We start from the raw sequence: 11,801 nt of genomic DNA, 5'->3' as shown, positions 1-11,801 counted from the left end.
GAATATACCAAAAGGGTTTATTATCCCACCAAGTGCCAGTAGTTATATTTATTGGGGTAATTAATTACTCTATTCGTCATTTTATTCATACATTTATCATTAAAATAAAGTGAGTCTTTAGGCGTTGATATTGTCCTACAAATATAAACTTTCGCAATATAACATGCGAAGAAGATTCACCCGAAACAATCCACTATACAAGTTAGATAGGTATTTATTTAGGCAGTAGGTATGACAGCAGATCGCATAAAGTGGCGTAATAGTATAAGGAGGGCCGACCCCAACCACAGAATAAATAATATTACCTACTATGTACAGAAGATTCACTCTCTAACAAGACGCGTCTATTCTATTACGACTTACGACAGATATGATCGCTAGGTGCCGCAAGCGCGAGCAGGCGTCCGTTCCGTAGCGGTGCGCGGCTACTACTATGGCTAGACACCAAAATTGGTGTGGGCCGCATGTATCGTTTGTAGCTTTCTAATAGACCCCGAAGGCTAATCCTATTGTCTATTGTTAAGAAAAACCGCTCGTGCCACGTGCCACAACCACCTGCATAAAAAATCGGTACTTCGGTTACTGAGTGCCGGCGAGTCGAACGCTACAGAACCAGTCTAAAATGTGTCATCGAGATGCGTAACAAAGGCGCGTTATCGGAGAGCGCACCTACACTGGTTTTTTGAGCGTTGGACTAGCCCGCGCTCAGGTGCCAAATAGAATAATTAGGACCCTTTTTTGCAGGTAAGTAGCACGTGCGGTTTTACTGAACAATAGACAATAGGATTAGCCTTCGGGGTCTACTAGAAAGCTACAAACTATACTTGTAGCGACGCGACGAGATCGCGGAGTGAACCACGCCTGTCCCAACTAGTGATGGGATGGTGGGAATAATAATGACTAGGAAGAAGAGAGAGAGATGAATTAAAAAGGGATGGCTAGAGATTTTAAGTATCTGAACCAATTTTGGTAGAAACGAGAACGAAACTTATTCCTTAAATAAGATGTTAGTGAAAAGCCCAGTGAAAAAAAGATTAAAATTTTAAACATTTAATGACCATGTTAAAAGCAATTTCTAGGTTATAAATAATAATGTGAAATAACAGTGGAACAAATTAGTATGATAGTATAATTGGTACCTATAGCGTCCTACAGTGGCCGCGCCGACAAACGGTCGATATATCGAACTATTATAATCATTTTAATGAGAAAGCAGCTTAGCCATATTATGCCTACCTTTAATTAATACATACATTTTACATGAAAATTAAGCTGCTTCATACTTTTCGGTCTATTATACTTTTCCACTATTTAGGGGTTGATACCGTAATAAAAATTCATTAGTATGATTTACATTTTGCCCTCGTATAATATGGCTAAAACATTAATAATCAGTAGGTACCTACTTAATATTTTCATTAGGTTTGGCATATTGTATCATATAAACTTTATCTAAGGATTCTAAGGGAACAAAATAATAACATTTGATTGTTATTGTCACAATAATAATTATAAAATAAAAATCATTTTTTAAGAATCGAAAGAGGCTGCGCTGCTAGGTACGTACTTACATTAAATATTATTAGGTGTCTTTAAAGTATTTACCTCAACTAACTGTGATTGCCCGGAGAGAAATGTACACTAAACTTATGTTCTAATTATTTAGAGATCTTCAGACTAGCTATTCTGTCCACCAATTTGTTGTTCAACTAGCCTAGAATTATATACGAGGTAAGTAGGTACTAATTGGTTCAGGCCTGAAGTCCAAACAATAATTATAAAATAGGAGCAGATTTTACCTTAGTTTATGGCGTAGCCACAGACAATCCAACCTCTAGACATAGCATAGTCGCGCTGCCCCCTCTGCCACACATACGGTAGCGTTACTCCATCTTCGAGTCAATCCCGTGCCGTGATTGGTCCGTGTCTTTGAACGGACCAATCACGGCACGGGATTCGCTCACCTCGTCCCCCCGCACCCCCGTATTTTTTGGCAACATCGGTTTCATGAAAGAATTGGCCTATAAGCTCAGTCTAGAGGTTGGATTGTCAGTGGGCGTAGCATATTCATTATTTAACCAAAATATATAATGCTAGCTAACGAAATGAAGTATTTAGTCGGCTCAAAAGATTGAAACAAGTTGGTGGTCAAATTGTTAGTTCGGTAGACCTCAGTAAGAATTGGTTGATGTTAAGGTGACCCTATGAATAACGCTTAATATATTTTAATAGATAGGTAATATTTAAACGGCGACTGTACTTTCTATATTCTACATTTTCTAAGTCTTTTCAAAAGCAATTTACGAAATTAATGTACTTACTCGTACTTACGTTGATCAAGAATTCGCACAACGATTTAATGTTTCTTCTACTCACTGTATTTGTAAATAATTAGTTTATGTATAAAACTCACTTCTGTATACACCTTATAAATAAAAATATACACAATAATTACTGTTTTTTCTTAAATGGGTATTCTTTTATTATGTCCCATCAAAACAGAAACTCCCACAGGACAATCCTTCGCACCTTCATTTTTTAAATTTGCGGCCCTTTTTCTACTGACTTCATTTGGCTTGCGAAACAGCACAAAAATTGCTTCACAGTTTGGCGAAACATTAAATTAAGGTACAATGTTGTAGTTTTTATTTGCAATAAATAAAAATATCATCAGATCTATGGTATCCCGCACCAGTGTGTCTTTCTACCTAAGTAATTTAATACGAGCTGTAAGGAGGTACAGTGTGGTACGTCGTACGCTACACATAAAACTCGGATTCAGTAAAATGTAGAATATTCTTCACCATTTTGACAAACTCGTTAAATTAAAACCTGTAACTTTAAAAACACAACCGAATTGATAACCTCCTTTTGAGATTTGGAAGTCGGTTAAAAATGGGCCCCGCTGCGGCGCTGTAAATTTATGTATTGTAGGTCAAATAAAAGTGAACATGATGTAGTTTAAACTTTAATTGCTAAAAGATAAGAAAACATCACGCATGATCTTGCAAGCATCACGCAGCTGCTGGTCGGTGATGGTCAGCGGCGGCGCCAGGCGGATCACTTGCCCGTGAGTGGTTTTGGTCAGCAAACCGGCGTCGCGCAATCGTAGGACGACGTCGTACGCGGGAATATCTGAAAAAATAACGCATTAAAACTTATGAAACCCCTTTGCCTTTTTACGCCGGAACGGACGGAATCATAGACAATGATCGGGGGGGTAGTCATTAATGTCATTATATAGCTGGTCAAGCAGAGCTTGTCAGTAGAAAAGGCGGCAAATTTAAAAAATGTAGGCGCAAAGGGATATCGTCTCAAAGAAAATTTGAATTTCGCGCCTTTTTCAACTGACAAGATTTGCTTGACCAGCTATACATACAATCTAATTAAATTGAAATTCAAGAACATAAGCTCGCCGAACGCACTTGAGATTTAAAGGGCATTTGATTGTCCCGTGTGGCCGGCGTGTAACAGGTATGACATGTGGCAGATGTATTTTTCTATCAAAAATTTACAAAGAAAAACTTTAAAAGCCCAATCGGCCTGGATGGACGTATTTTTGCCAAGAAATGTCACCAACTTACTGTCGTGAACGACGAGCGCGAACATGAGCCCGCGGCCGCGCACGGCGGTGACGGCGCTCCTGGGGATCTGCTCCAGCTCCCCGCGCAGCACGCCCTCCAGCCGCGCCGCGTTCTCGCACAGCTTCTCTTCCAGCAGCACCTGCAACACGTTGCTCTTATTAAGCGATCCAGGCGGGATGATCATATCGACCGATTTGATCAGTAGTGAAATTGGTGTCAATCTCAAATTTAAGGTTTATGGTAATATTTGACCCCTAAAAATTAAAAAAAATGCTCCTAAACAAAACATACTAGCGTCACTAATTGGTATTCTTGCGTTCGCACCCCATTTTATCGGTAATATCGGTTGTAATCGGCGGTCGAATTCGGCGAGCCAAATTGGCGTTTGCGTCTACACGGCCTGATTTGATTGGACAATTTAATCAAATTGGCGAAAAATTGGCCTCGTCTGAACAGGCCTTTAAAGTCGGGTAAAGCTAATGTACGATTCCCACCGACCGGCTGCAGGTTTCTTACAGTACATTGCATCCTTGAATCCCGAAAACTTTAACTAGGTAACCATAAGAACTGTTAACATAACATATTATTGTACAAGGTGGTACCATACATGTGCATACCTTGATAGCTTCCGTAGCCACAGCGCACGCCAGTGGGTTTCCTCCGTATGTGGAACCGTGTGTACCGGGAGTAATAACCTGAAATTAAATTCAATGAGTTATTCTTTCACACTTACGATAATTTAAAATATCAGAGATCAATAAGCGAATTTCTCAAGGTAGGTCGTACATCAGTCAGCATCAAAAGTACCGGATCAAACTACGCCGATCTAAAATTTTAACAGGACCCAAAAGTTTAGGACATGGAACCTAATTATGGTTTTCGGTTTTACATCCTCAGCTTTTGTCGGAGTAGGTATAACCTTTACGTTATCTTTTCACACCCCTCTGCATCTACATCGCCGCCACCGCCCATCGCGTGTTATTATAATTTGTAGCTTTCTAGTAGACCCCGAAGGCTTATCCTATTGTCTATTGTTCAGTAAAACCGCACGTGCTACTTACCTGCAAAAAAGGGTCCTAATTATTCTATTAATTATTATTCAACGCTCAAAAAACCAGTGTAGGTGCGCTCTCCGATAACGCGCCTTTGTTACGCATCTCGATGACACATTTTAGACTGGTTCTGTAGCGTCCGACTCGCCGGCACTCAGTAACCGAAGTACCGATTTTTTATGCAGGTGTTTGTGGCACGTGGCACGAGCGGTTTTTCTTAACAATAGACAATAGGATTAGCCTTCGGGGTGTATTAGAAAGCTACAAACTATACTTACGTCCATGACTCTGGTGTCAGTGAGCACCGCGGAGACGGGCAGCGCGCCGCCGCTCAGCGCCTTGCCGAGGATCACGATGTCCGGCCTCACGTTCTCGTGCTGCACCGCCAGAAGCTTGCCCGTGCGTCCTGCAACGTACATTCATCTATATTTATGGCACACAAAACATTAATTATTAACACGTTGAGATCGCTTCGGAAAGTCGCTAAGACACAGGATCCAGCGCTTCCGGAAGTAGGTAGTTGACAAGCCCCTCAGACCGCGTGGCCTTGGTCTGGACGGACCGTGTAGACAGTTGTTTCCAACAAAATTTGACCAAAACTGACCAAGGACAGACGGTTAGAAGGCTTGTCGGCGACCGTGTAGCAAGGGCTTCTGTCCTTGGTCAGTTTTGGTCAAATTTTGTTGGAAACAACTGTCTACACGGTCCGTCCAGACCAAGGCCACGCGGTCTGAGGGGCTTGTCGGCGACCGTGTAGCAAGGGCTTAAGGCTAATTAGAGTTGGCTTACGTTACGTGTACGCATTACATTTACGGAATAAGTGCGAAAACTGGAGCCCACAATTAACCATGGAATGGGAATATAGGGGAGCTTAGCGTGTAACTCATTCTAAATTCTATTTACACGCTCGAAGGAGACAATGTGATGTGATGCCCGCTTATTGTTGATGTAAGTATCAGGGATTTATTCAGGAACTGAAGATAGTGAAGATACCTATTTAAGCTTAGTTTCCATGCCAAATGCAACGTTAAGTACGGCGTTCATATGGATCCCCATATGAACGCCGTACTTATATGTACCTGACTCCCTATCTGTCACTGTCGGTGTGTTTACAAGTTGTCGTCTATGTCTTTGAACTCACCTAATCCTGTCTGGACCTCATCAGAAATCCACAGCACGTTGTGCTTGGTGCAGAGCTCGCGCACCTTCCTGAGGTATCCGTCGGCCGGGATGACCACACCCGCTTCTCCTTGGATCGGTTCTACCATGAACGCGGCCACGTTCGGGTCTTGTAGCGCTTTCTGGAAACGTAGAGGAAACAGGATTTAGAAAGATCACTTTAAAAATCAACATATTACCTAAGTAAGTGTTATCAAAACCACTCAAACCTAAATAACACAACTAACAGCTGCCAACATTTCTTCTAGCAACTTTTTGGCAAGAATATAAGTCATAATGTAGGTAAATTATTGTGCCATAATGGTTCATACTCTACGCCTCCACCCTTAGTAACGTAATATGATATGAGTGAATGTAACGACGTGTTATTTAAGACAGAAGCTATTCTTCCGACAATATGGCACCATGCCCAAAATCACATGGCGACCCTACCAAATTCTTAGTAGGTATCTACTACTCCCAAATTCTTAGTTGTGGTAAGCTAAAGTTTAACTTTTCTTCGTCCCAGATTACGCTTTTTCCCTTTTTACTTATTACCTCAAGAGCTGGGATGTCGTTGTAGGGGATAAGCTCGAAGCCCGGCATGTAGGGCCCGAAGCCCGTGTAGCAGTCGGGGTCTGAAGATGCCGAGACAGCCGACATTGTGCGACCCCAGAAGTTGCCTTCCGCGAAGATTATCTGGAAAAAAAGCTTTTTTAGTCTCGATATAATTGCTTAACAGCCATATAAATGTCAGTTCAATACCTAGGTGACATATAAAACAAACGTCGATGCTTTTTATGACGGAGTAAATAGCCTGGTATCTCTTCCGGTGTCTTTGTACCTATTAACTGTTATTTTGTAACGACATCGCAATGGAAGTATATATTTAGGTCGGCGCTCGCGGACCACAACAACAAGCTTGAAGAGTAAAGGGTGCCGGCCGACGGAAGCCCCAAATGTCAAGCTTTCTATGTTAATGTGTTTGTGAAGTTGAGGCCATTTTATCCGCAATGTAAGCCGCAACCTTTTCAAAATTACTTTATTAACCCATTGACCGCAACAGTCGGCTGGGGCCGTCACTGAAAAGTCTTGCCACGGACGCCAACGACGGCTACAGCCGACAACTTCGCCAATGTAATAGGGATTTCCGCGGGACTCCGCAAGTTCAATTTCGCTTAAATAATTTTGCGATCGCCTAGTGTCCGGAGCACGGCATATTACTTCGCCGTCTGGCGGTTAAAAGGTTAAATGCCACGCCAACTTGTAATTAACATGCTTCCCTTTTTTGCATGCAAATCGCACCATATGAGTTAAAATAGTTATAATTTAGCATTCAGTAATAATCAGAGATCGACGGGGGTGAGCTATTTAGCTTATAATTTGACATGTCTTACGTCATATTATAAGGCAAATAGCTCATCCCCGCCGATCTCTGGTAATAATACTACTAAATATTTGGGGAACTAAAACAAGAGACAACTAGTAGCCCTGCTTGAGAGCGATGATGTTTTGGCCTCTCCCAAGGCCGGCATCCATTATCACATTATGCGATTTGCAATACATAGTGGCATTTGATCGATTGAATCCGTTGCACCTGATGCTCTACCTTAGCCGGCAATTATCTAAAATCACATGTCATTTGTTCTAACTTTTAGAAGCCTTATTTTTAGCAATAGACAGAGTGGATACTATTAAAGTTATAGATCTTAAACTGAAAAACAACCAAATATATTCTACTAGAGTGGATAGTAGCATGAGTAGTAGATACCTTAGCCTGTTTTGGCGGGATCTTCTTAACATCATTGGTACCCCCACTTGAGACAATTTCGTAGCCCAGTATAGTGACGTCATGAATTGCTCTTATTCACCCAGCTTATCCGAGTCACTGGTGCACAAAAGACAGGGAGAGCTAAAATGTGGAGACAGTAGGTACCTTAGCCTGCTTGGGCGGGATCTTCTTGACATCGTACCCCCACTTGCGGGCGATCTTGCAGGCGCTCTCGCCGCCTTCGACGCCCGTGTTCATGGGCAGCAGCCGCTCGTACCCCAGCAGACCTGTCATGAACTTCTCGTACTCTCCTAGCTTGTCGGAGTAGAATGCTCTGGAAAATATATCACACAATTATTAATAACTTGAACTATCGTTGATCATCAATAATAAACAATATAATGGGAAACATTGAAGTGAACAATGAATAGTATTAGTCGTGCTACTTAAGACTCGATTTTATTTTATATCACATATAGTGCTCGAATAAAACATTGACTTGATACTTCTGCGGAGTACTAGCCAAAATATGACGACACAGTTAATAATAGGGGAAGAGCAGTAAAATAAATATGAGCTTTGAACACCTGATTTTAGTTACGGAGCAGCAGCCGTGGCGGACAGAAACCAAAACCACGGAGGCAACGGTCAAGCCAGTTGGTAAATACCTGGAGACAAGTGTCAGCTGGCTGGCCTGTTTCTTGAGGGCCTCGATGATGCGCGGGTGACAGTGGCCCTGGTTCACCGCCGAGTACGCGCTCAGGAAGTCGTAGTACTTCTTGCCTTCCACGTCCCACACGAACACACCTGGAAGACAGAAAAATTGTTTAGAAATAATTAGCAGAATTGCTTTATACAAAATTGTTGGAAATTACACTGATTTAAACTTTCACGATTTTTACACAGACCGACACAGACAGAGAGACAGAGTCTTCTCCGAGACCACGGGGACAACGCCGTCCTCGAAACGTCGGAGGTAAATCTTAAAACTTAGATACGCGATTAAGTCCCGTTGTACAATTTAATAATTGTTGGAAATTGTTCAAAATACTCATTTATAACCTGACTTTATACGGCTCGAAGGACCAGTGTAGTATGATGTGAGAATAAGTGTAATCATAAGTTGTTATTATATATTTAAGGGCAAGGGTCAGCAAAACGGCACACATACCGAGCAGGACATTAATGTGTATACTACATATGTATATCACCATTTAAATATTTTAAAGATAATTAAGTACCTACTTGACATACCTAAAGGGTGGGCCCCAAGCATTTTTGTGCTAAATATTATTGTGCCGCACGCTGGTGGAATCCCGCCTTTACACTTGACATGAAATCTTTGCGTGCTCGGAATCTATTTACCTAACTAATTACATTATCAGAGATCATAAAAACCACGAAAAATGAGATCACGAGTAGTATAGGTTACATATAAATAAGAAATCCCAGGTTTAGCTAGAGCAAGCAAATGCAGTTAATTATTTTAATTGCTTTAATCTTGACGACTGTCAATAGCTAGTTCTTCTTTAATAGACTGTACAAACACTTGAGATAAGGGAATCAGCTTTGATACTTTCAGATAAGAGATTAGCTACACGCGCGAGATGTCTGTTCAAATAATGCAGAGATCGAGGCAAGTAACAATAAATACCTGTGGCCCTGTGGGCGCCAGAGTTGAAGTCTCGCATATATAACGACATGTCATAATGTCCTACTGTACGGATATGATGGTCGTTCTTGTCTACGTGACAGCGTGATAAAACGGTGTCCGTCACTTTCTTTCCCACGGTGTTAAACAGTGACAGTTATTTTATCACGTGGATAAAGATGGATAAAGCTATCCATAATAGGCTGGCTGAAACCGGATTTAAACTTTTTTTAATGCTAAAGAAACGAACTACATATACGGTCGTGTCAAAATCAGTTGAAACCCCTAATAAACTGTTAAATTAGAATCGACCTCCTGATCATAGGTTATAAGTGTTTGGCTCTGATGCAGCCACACGCATTCGTGTGTTAAAAAGATTAGGTCTTTGCTCCAATTGCTTAGGATCGAATCATATTGTTCCAAACTGCCGCGCGAGTAACTGCAGAATCGTTTTGACAGTTCTAAAAAAGAAGCTGATTTGACTAGTAGGAAAGTAGCCAATTATTGTATTGTACAGCAAATAAACGTACTTACACTCCCGGAGGAAAATGGGGAGATTGACACAGAATACCTATAAATGTAATCGGTAAAGAGATGGTGCCGTTACCTTCACCGCGAGTGAGCGCCACCGGCACGGGGGCGTAGTTCCGGCAGCCATACTGGTCCTCCAGCGCGAAGATCTCTTTCGAAGACAGCTTGGCCATGATGATCTGGACTTTTTTAAACATAAATTAATATATTATATAAAATGTTGCCCTAGTCGAGTAAGTAGCGCCTAGCGGCGTCCTAGACGTAACATGAACACACCCCCATCACAAATCGAGCTGATCGTACAATAGGCTTGCAAGTTGCATCAAAGGTAAAACGATAAAGAGATCATCTACGATTTAGGAATAAGAACGATTAATAAAATATTGTCTCGGGTTGTTTAGGACCCGGCCCATTTTGTCACCTTTTATTAAAATTACAATAATATAAACAGAGCATTACCGAATCTCGAACCCACGGAATGAAACAAACTAACTAATTTTCAGAAAAATACTGAATACTTAATTTTATTTAATGCAAAACTCTTGTCAGACTCTGGAACGGCTCTAGGTAAAGCTACTCGTTATAAGCAAATTATAAAGTAAAAAAATAGTGACCTGACTTAATATATTTATTTAATATTTCTCTCAAATGTGGACTATGCGCTGATTATTCGAAGTGGGTCACAAAGCTGCCAAGACAAACTCTCGAAGCTAACTGATTATAACGCGCCGTTGACACTGATTATTATAGCAAAACGATGTGTGGTCCAACAGACTGGTCAACTCGCGCTATTAATAGATAGCCGTTTTATTTAAGAAACATTTATAAACAAAGATAAGACGATTAACCGCTATTCAATAATGTATCTGGAAGTAACCGGCTGTGGTAGGTAATGCGTTTACTGGATTTACTTATTATGCTATATAATGTCATTAAATATTATTTTTAGCTTTAAGTAACAAATATTGTACACCATTAAGATGGTAGGCTATGGTTTTAGTACTTATGAAATGTAACACTTTTTTTGGATACCTATAGTCACAATAAATATATTATGATTATGATTCATCGCTCCTTATCAAATATTGAATGACCCGGCCTTTACCTTCGTCAATAGGATCGTGCCGGTGGATACACATCATGCGCAATGCCAAGCCTAGCAAATTTACTGAGTTTTTAAGAAAATATTACCTACAAATTGACCTCCATTACACCCAAGAAATTTTGGTGGACGAACACAGAGAGAGTACCAAATAGTTCAAGGATGTAATTACAGTGCTATCAACCTTGTTTAACACTACGAGTAGCTAGATTTCATTTCAACTATGAGGAAATAGTACATAAATACACATGAAATAAAAGTGATGAGGTACCTAAACCTCTAATACCTACCTATTAAGTACCTATTATAATCGTATAGTGGCATGTAAGGACCTTTTAAGTAACAATTGAAAGAAATCTATTTTGACTTGAATTGAAAATTAAAAGTGTCGTAAAAGTGTTTTTCAACCCGGTTATCTCTACGTACGAAATATGAACTTCCGACTTCCGAACAGAAGAAATTAAAAGATTTTTTTTATTGATTAATAAAATGAAAAAAATATGAATAAGTAAAGTTACCTAATTAGGTAGTACATACTTACATTACAAGAGAGGATGTGCCTGTGTGGTAGGTAAGTGAAAATGAAGAATGTTTGCGCACGCGTCTCTTTTATAGTCGCAATCCTTACAGATTAGAATAAGCGTTTAATGAAGTAGGCAAACATTCAATTAAACCAGACAAGCAGAGGCATTGAACTAATAATCGAGTTATTGATACAGGACATAAATAATTCCATTGACGGCGCCGCGGCGATACGTCCATTCAATTGATTATAGGAAAAAATTACAAAAAGTTAGCTATTACCTAGGTTGTACCTATAAGGTGGGATCTTCACTATTTTAAGCGTTTAAGCAAAACGGGTTCTTAATCGTTACGAACTAGGTGTTGACTCGAAGGTAACACAAGTGATAACAAGACAACATTTCTGAAACATGGTATACTTATGTAGGTA

The 11,801-nt window shown here is 40.4% G+C and overlaps 1 protein-coding gene across 1 annotated transcript; it reads right to left on the bottom strand.

Annotated features, from left to right (window-relative positions):
• Positions 1-2,956: 2,956 nt before the first annotated feature.
• On the bottom strand, positions 2,957-9,948 carry LOC134663018 (ornithine aminotransferase, mitochondrial). Its single transcript, XM_063519308.1, has 9 exons — positions 9,824-9,948; positions 8,234-8,372; positions 7,731-7,899; positions 6,353-6,493; positions 5,778-5,937; positions 4,915-5,042; positions 4,202-4,279; positions 3,585-3,723; positions 2,957-3,135 (listed from the first exon to the last, which is right to left on the bottom strand). The coding sequence occupies exons 1-9, from the start codon at positions 9,942-9,944 to the stop codon at positions 2,969-2,971; spliced, it is 1,242 nt and encodes a 413-aa protein (XP_063375378.1). The 5' UTR covers positions 9,945-9,948; the 3' UTR covers positions 2,957-2,968.
• Positions 9,949-11,801: the final 1,853 nt, after the last annotated feature.

This window comes from Cydia amplana, chromosome 4, assembly GCF_948474715.1.
Source record: "Cydia amplana chromosome 4, ilCydAmpl1.1, whole genome shotgun sequence".
NCBI classification, from domain to species: Eukaryota; Metazoa; Arthropoda; class Insecta; order Lepidoptera; family Tortricidae; genus Cydia; species Cydia amplana.
The sequence above is the reverse complement of the archived record's forward strand: the minus strand, read 5'-3'. Positions and strand labels throughout refer to the sequence as shown.

Coding starts and splice junctions, on each gene's coding strand:
- LOC134663018 (XM_063519308.1), bottom strand. CDS start 9,944: ATGTTTAAAAAAGTCCAGATCATCATGGCCAAGCTGTCTTCGAAAGAG. Junction 5,938..6,352: donor ACGACATCCCAGCTCTTGAG/GTAATAAGTAAA, acceptor CTACGTTTCCAG/AAAGCGCTACAAGACCCGAA. Junction 4,280..4,914: donor CTGACACCAGAGTCATGGAC/GTAAGTATAGTT, acceptor ATTTAATTTCAG/GTTATTACTCCCGGTACACA.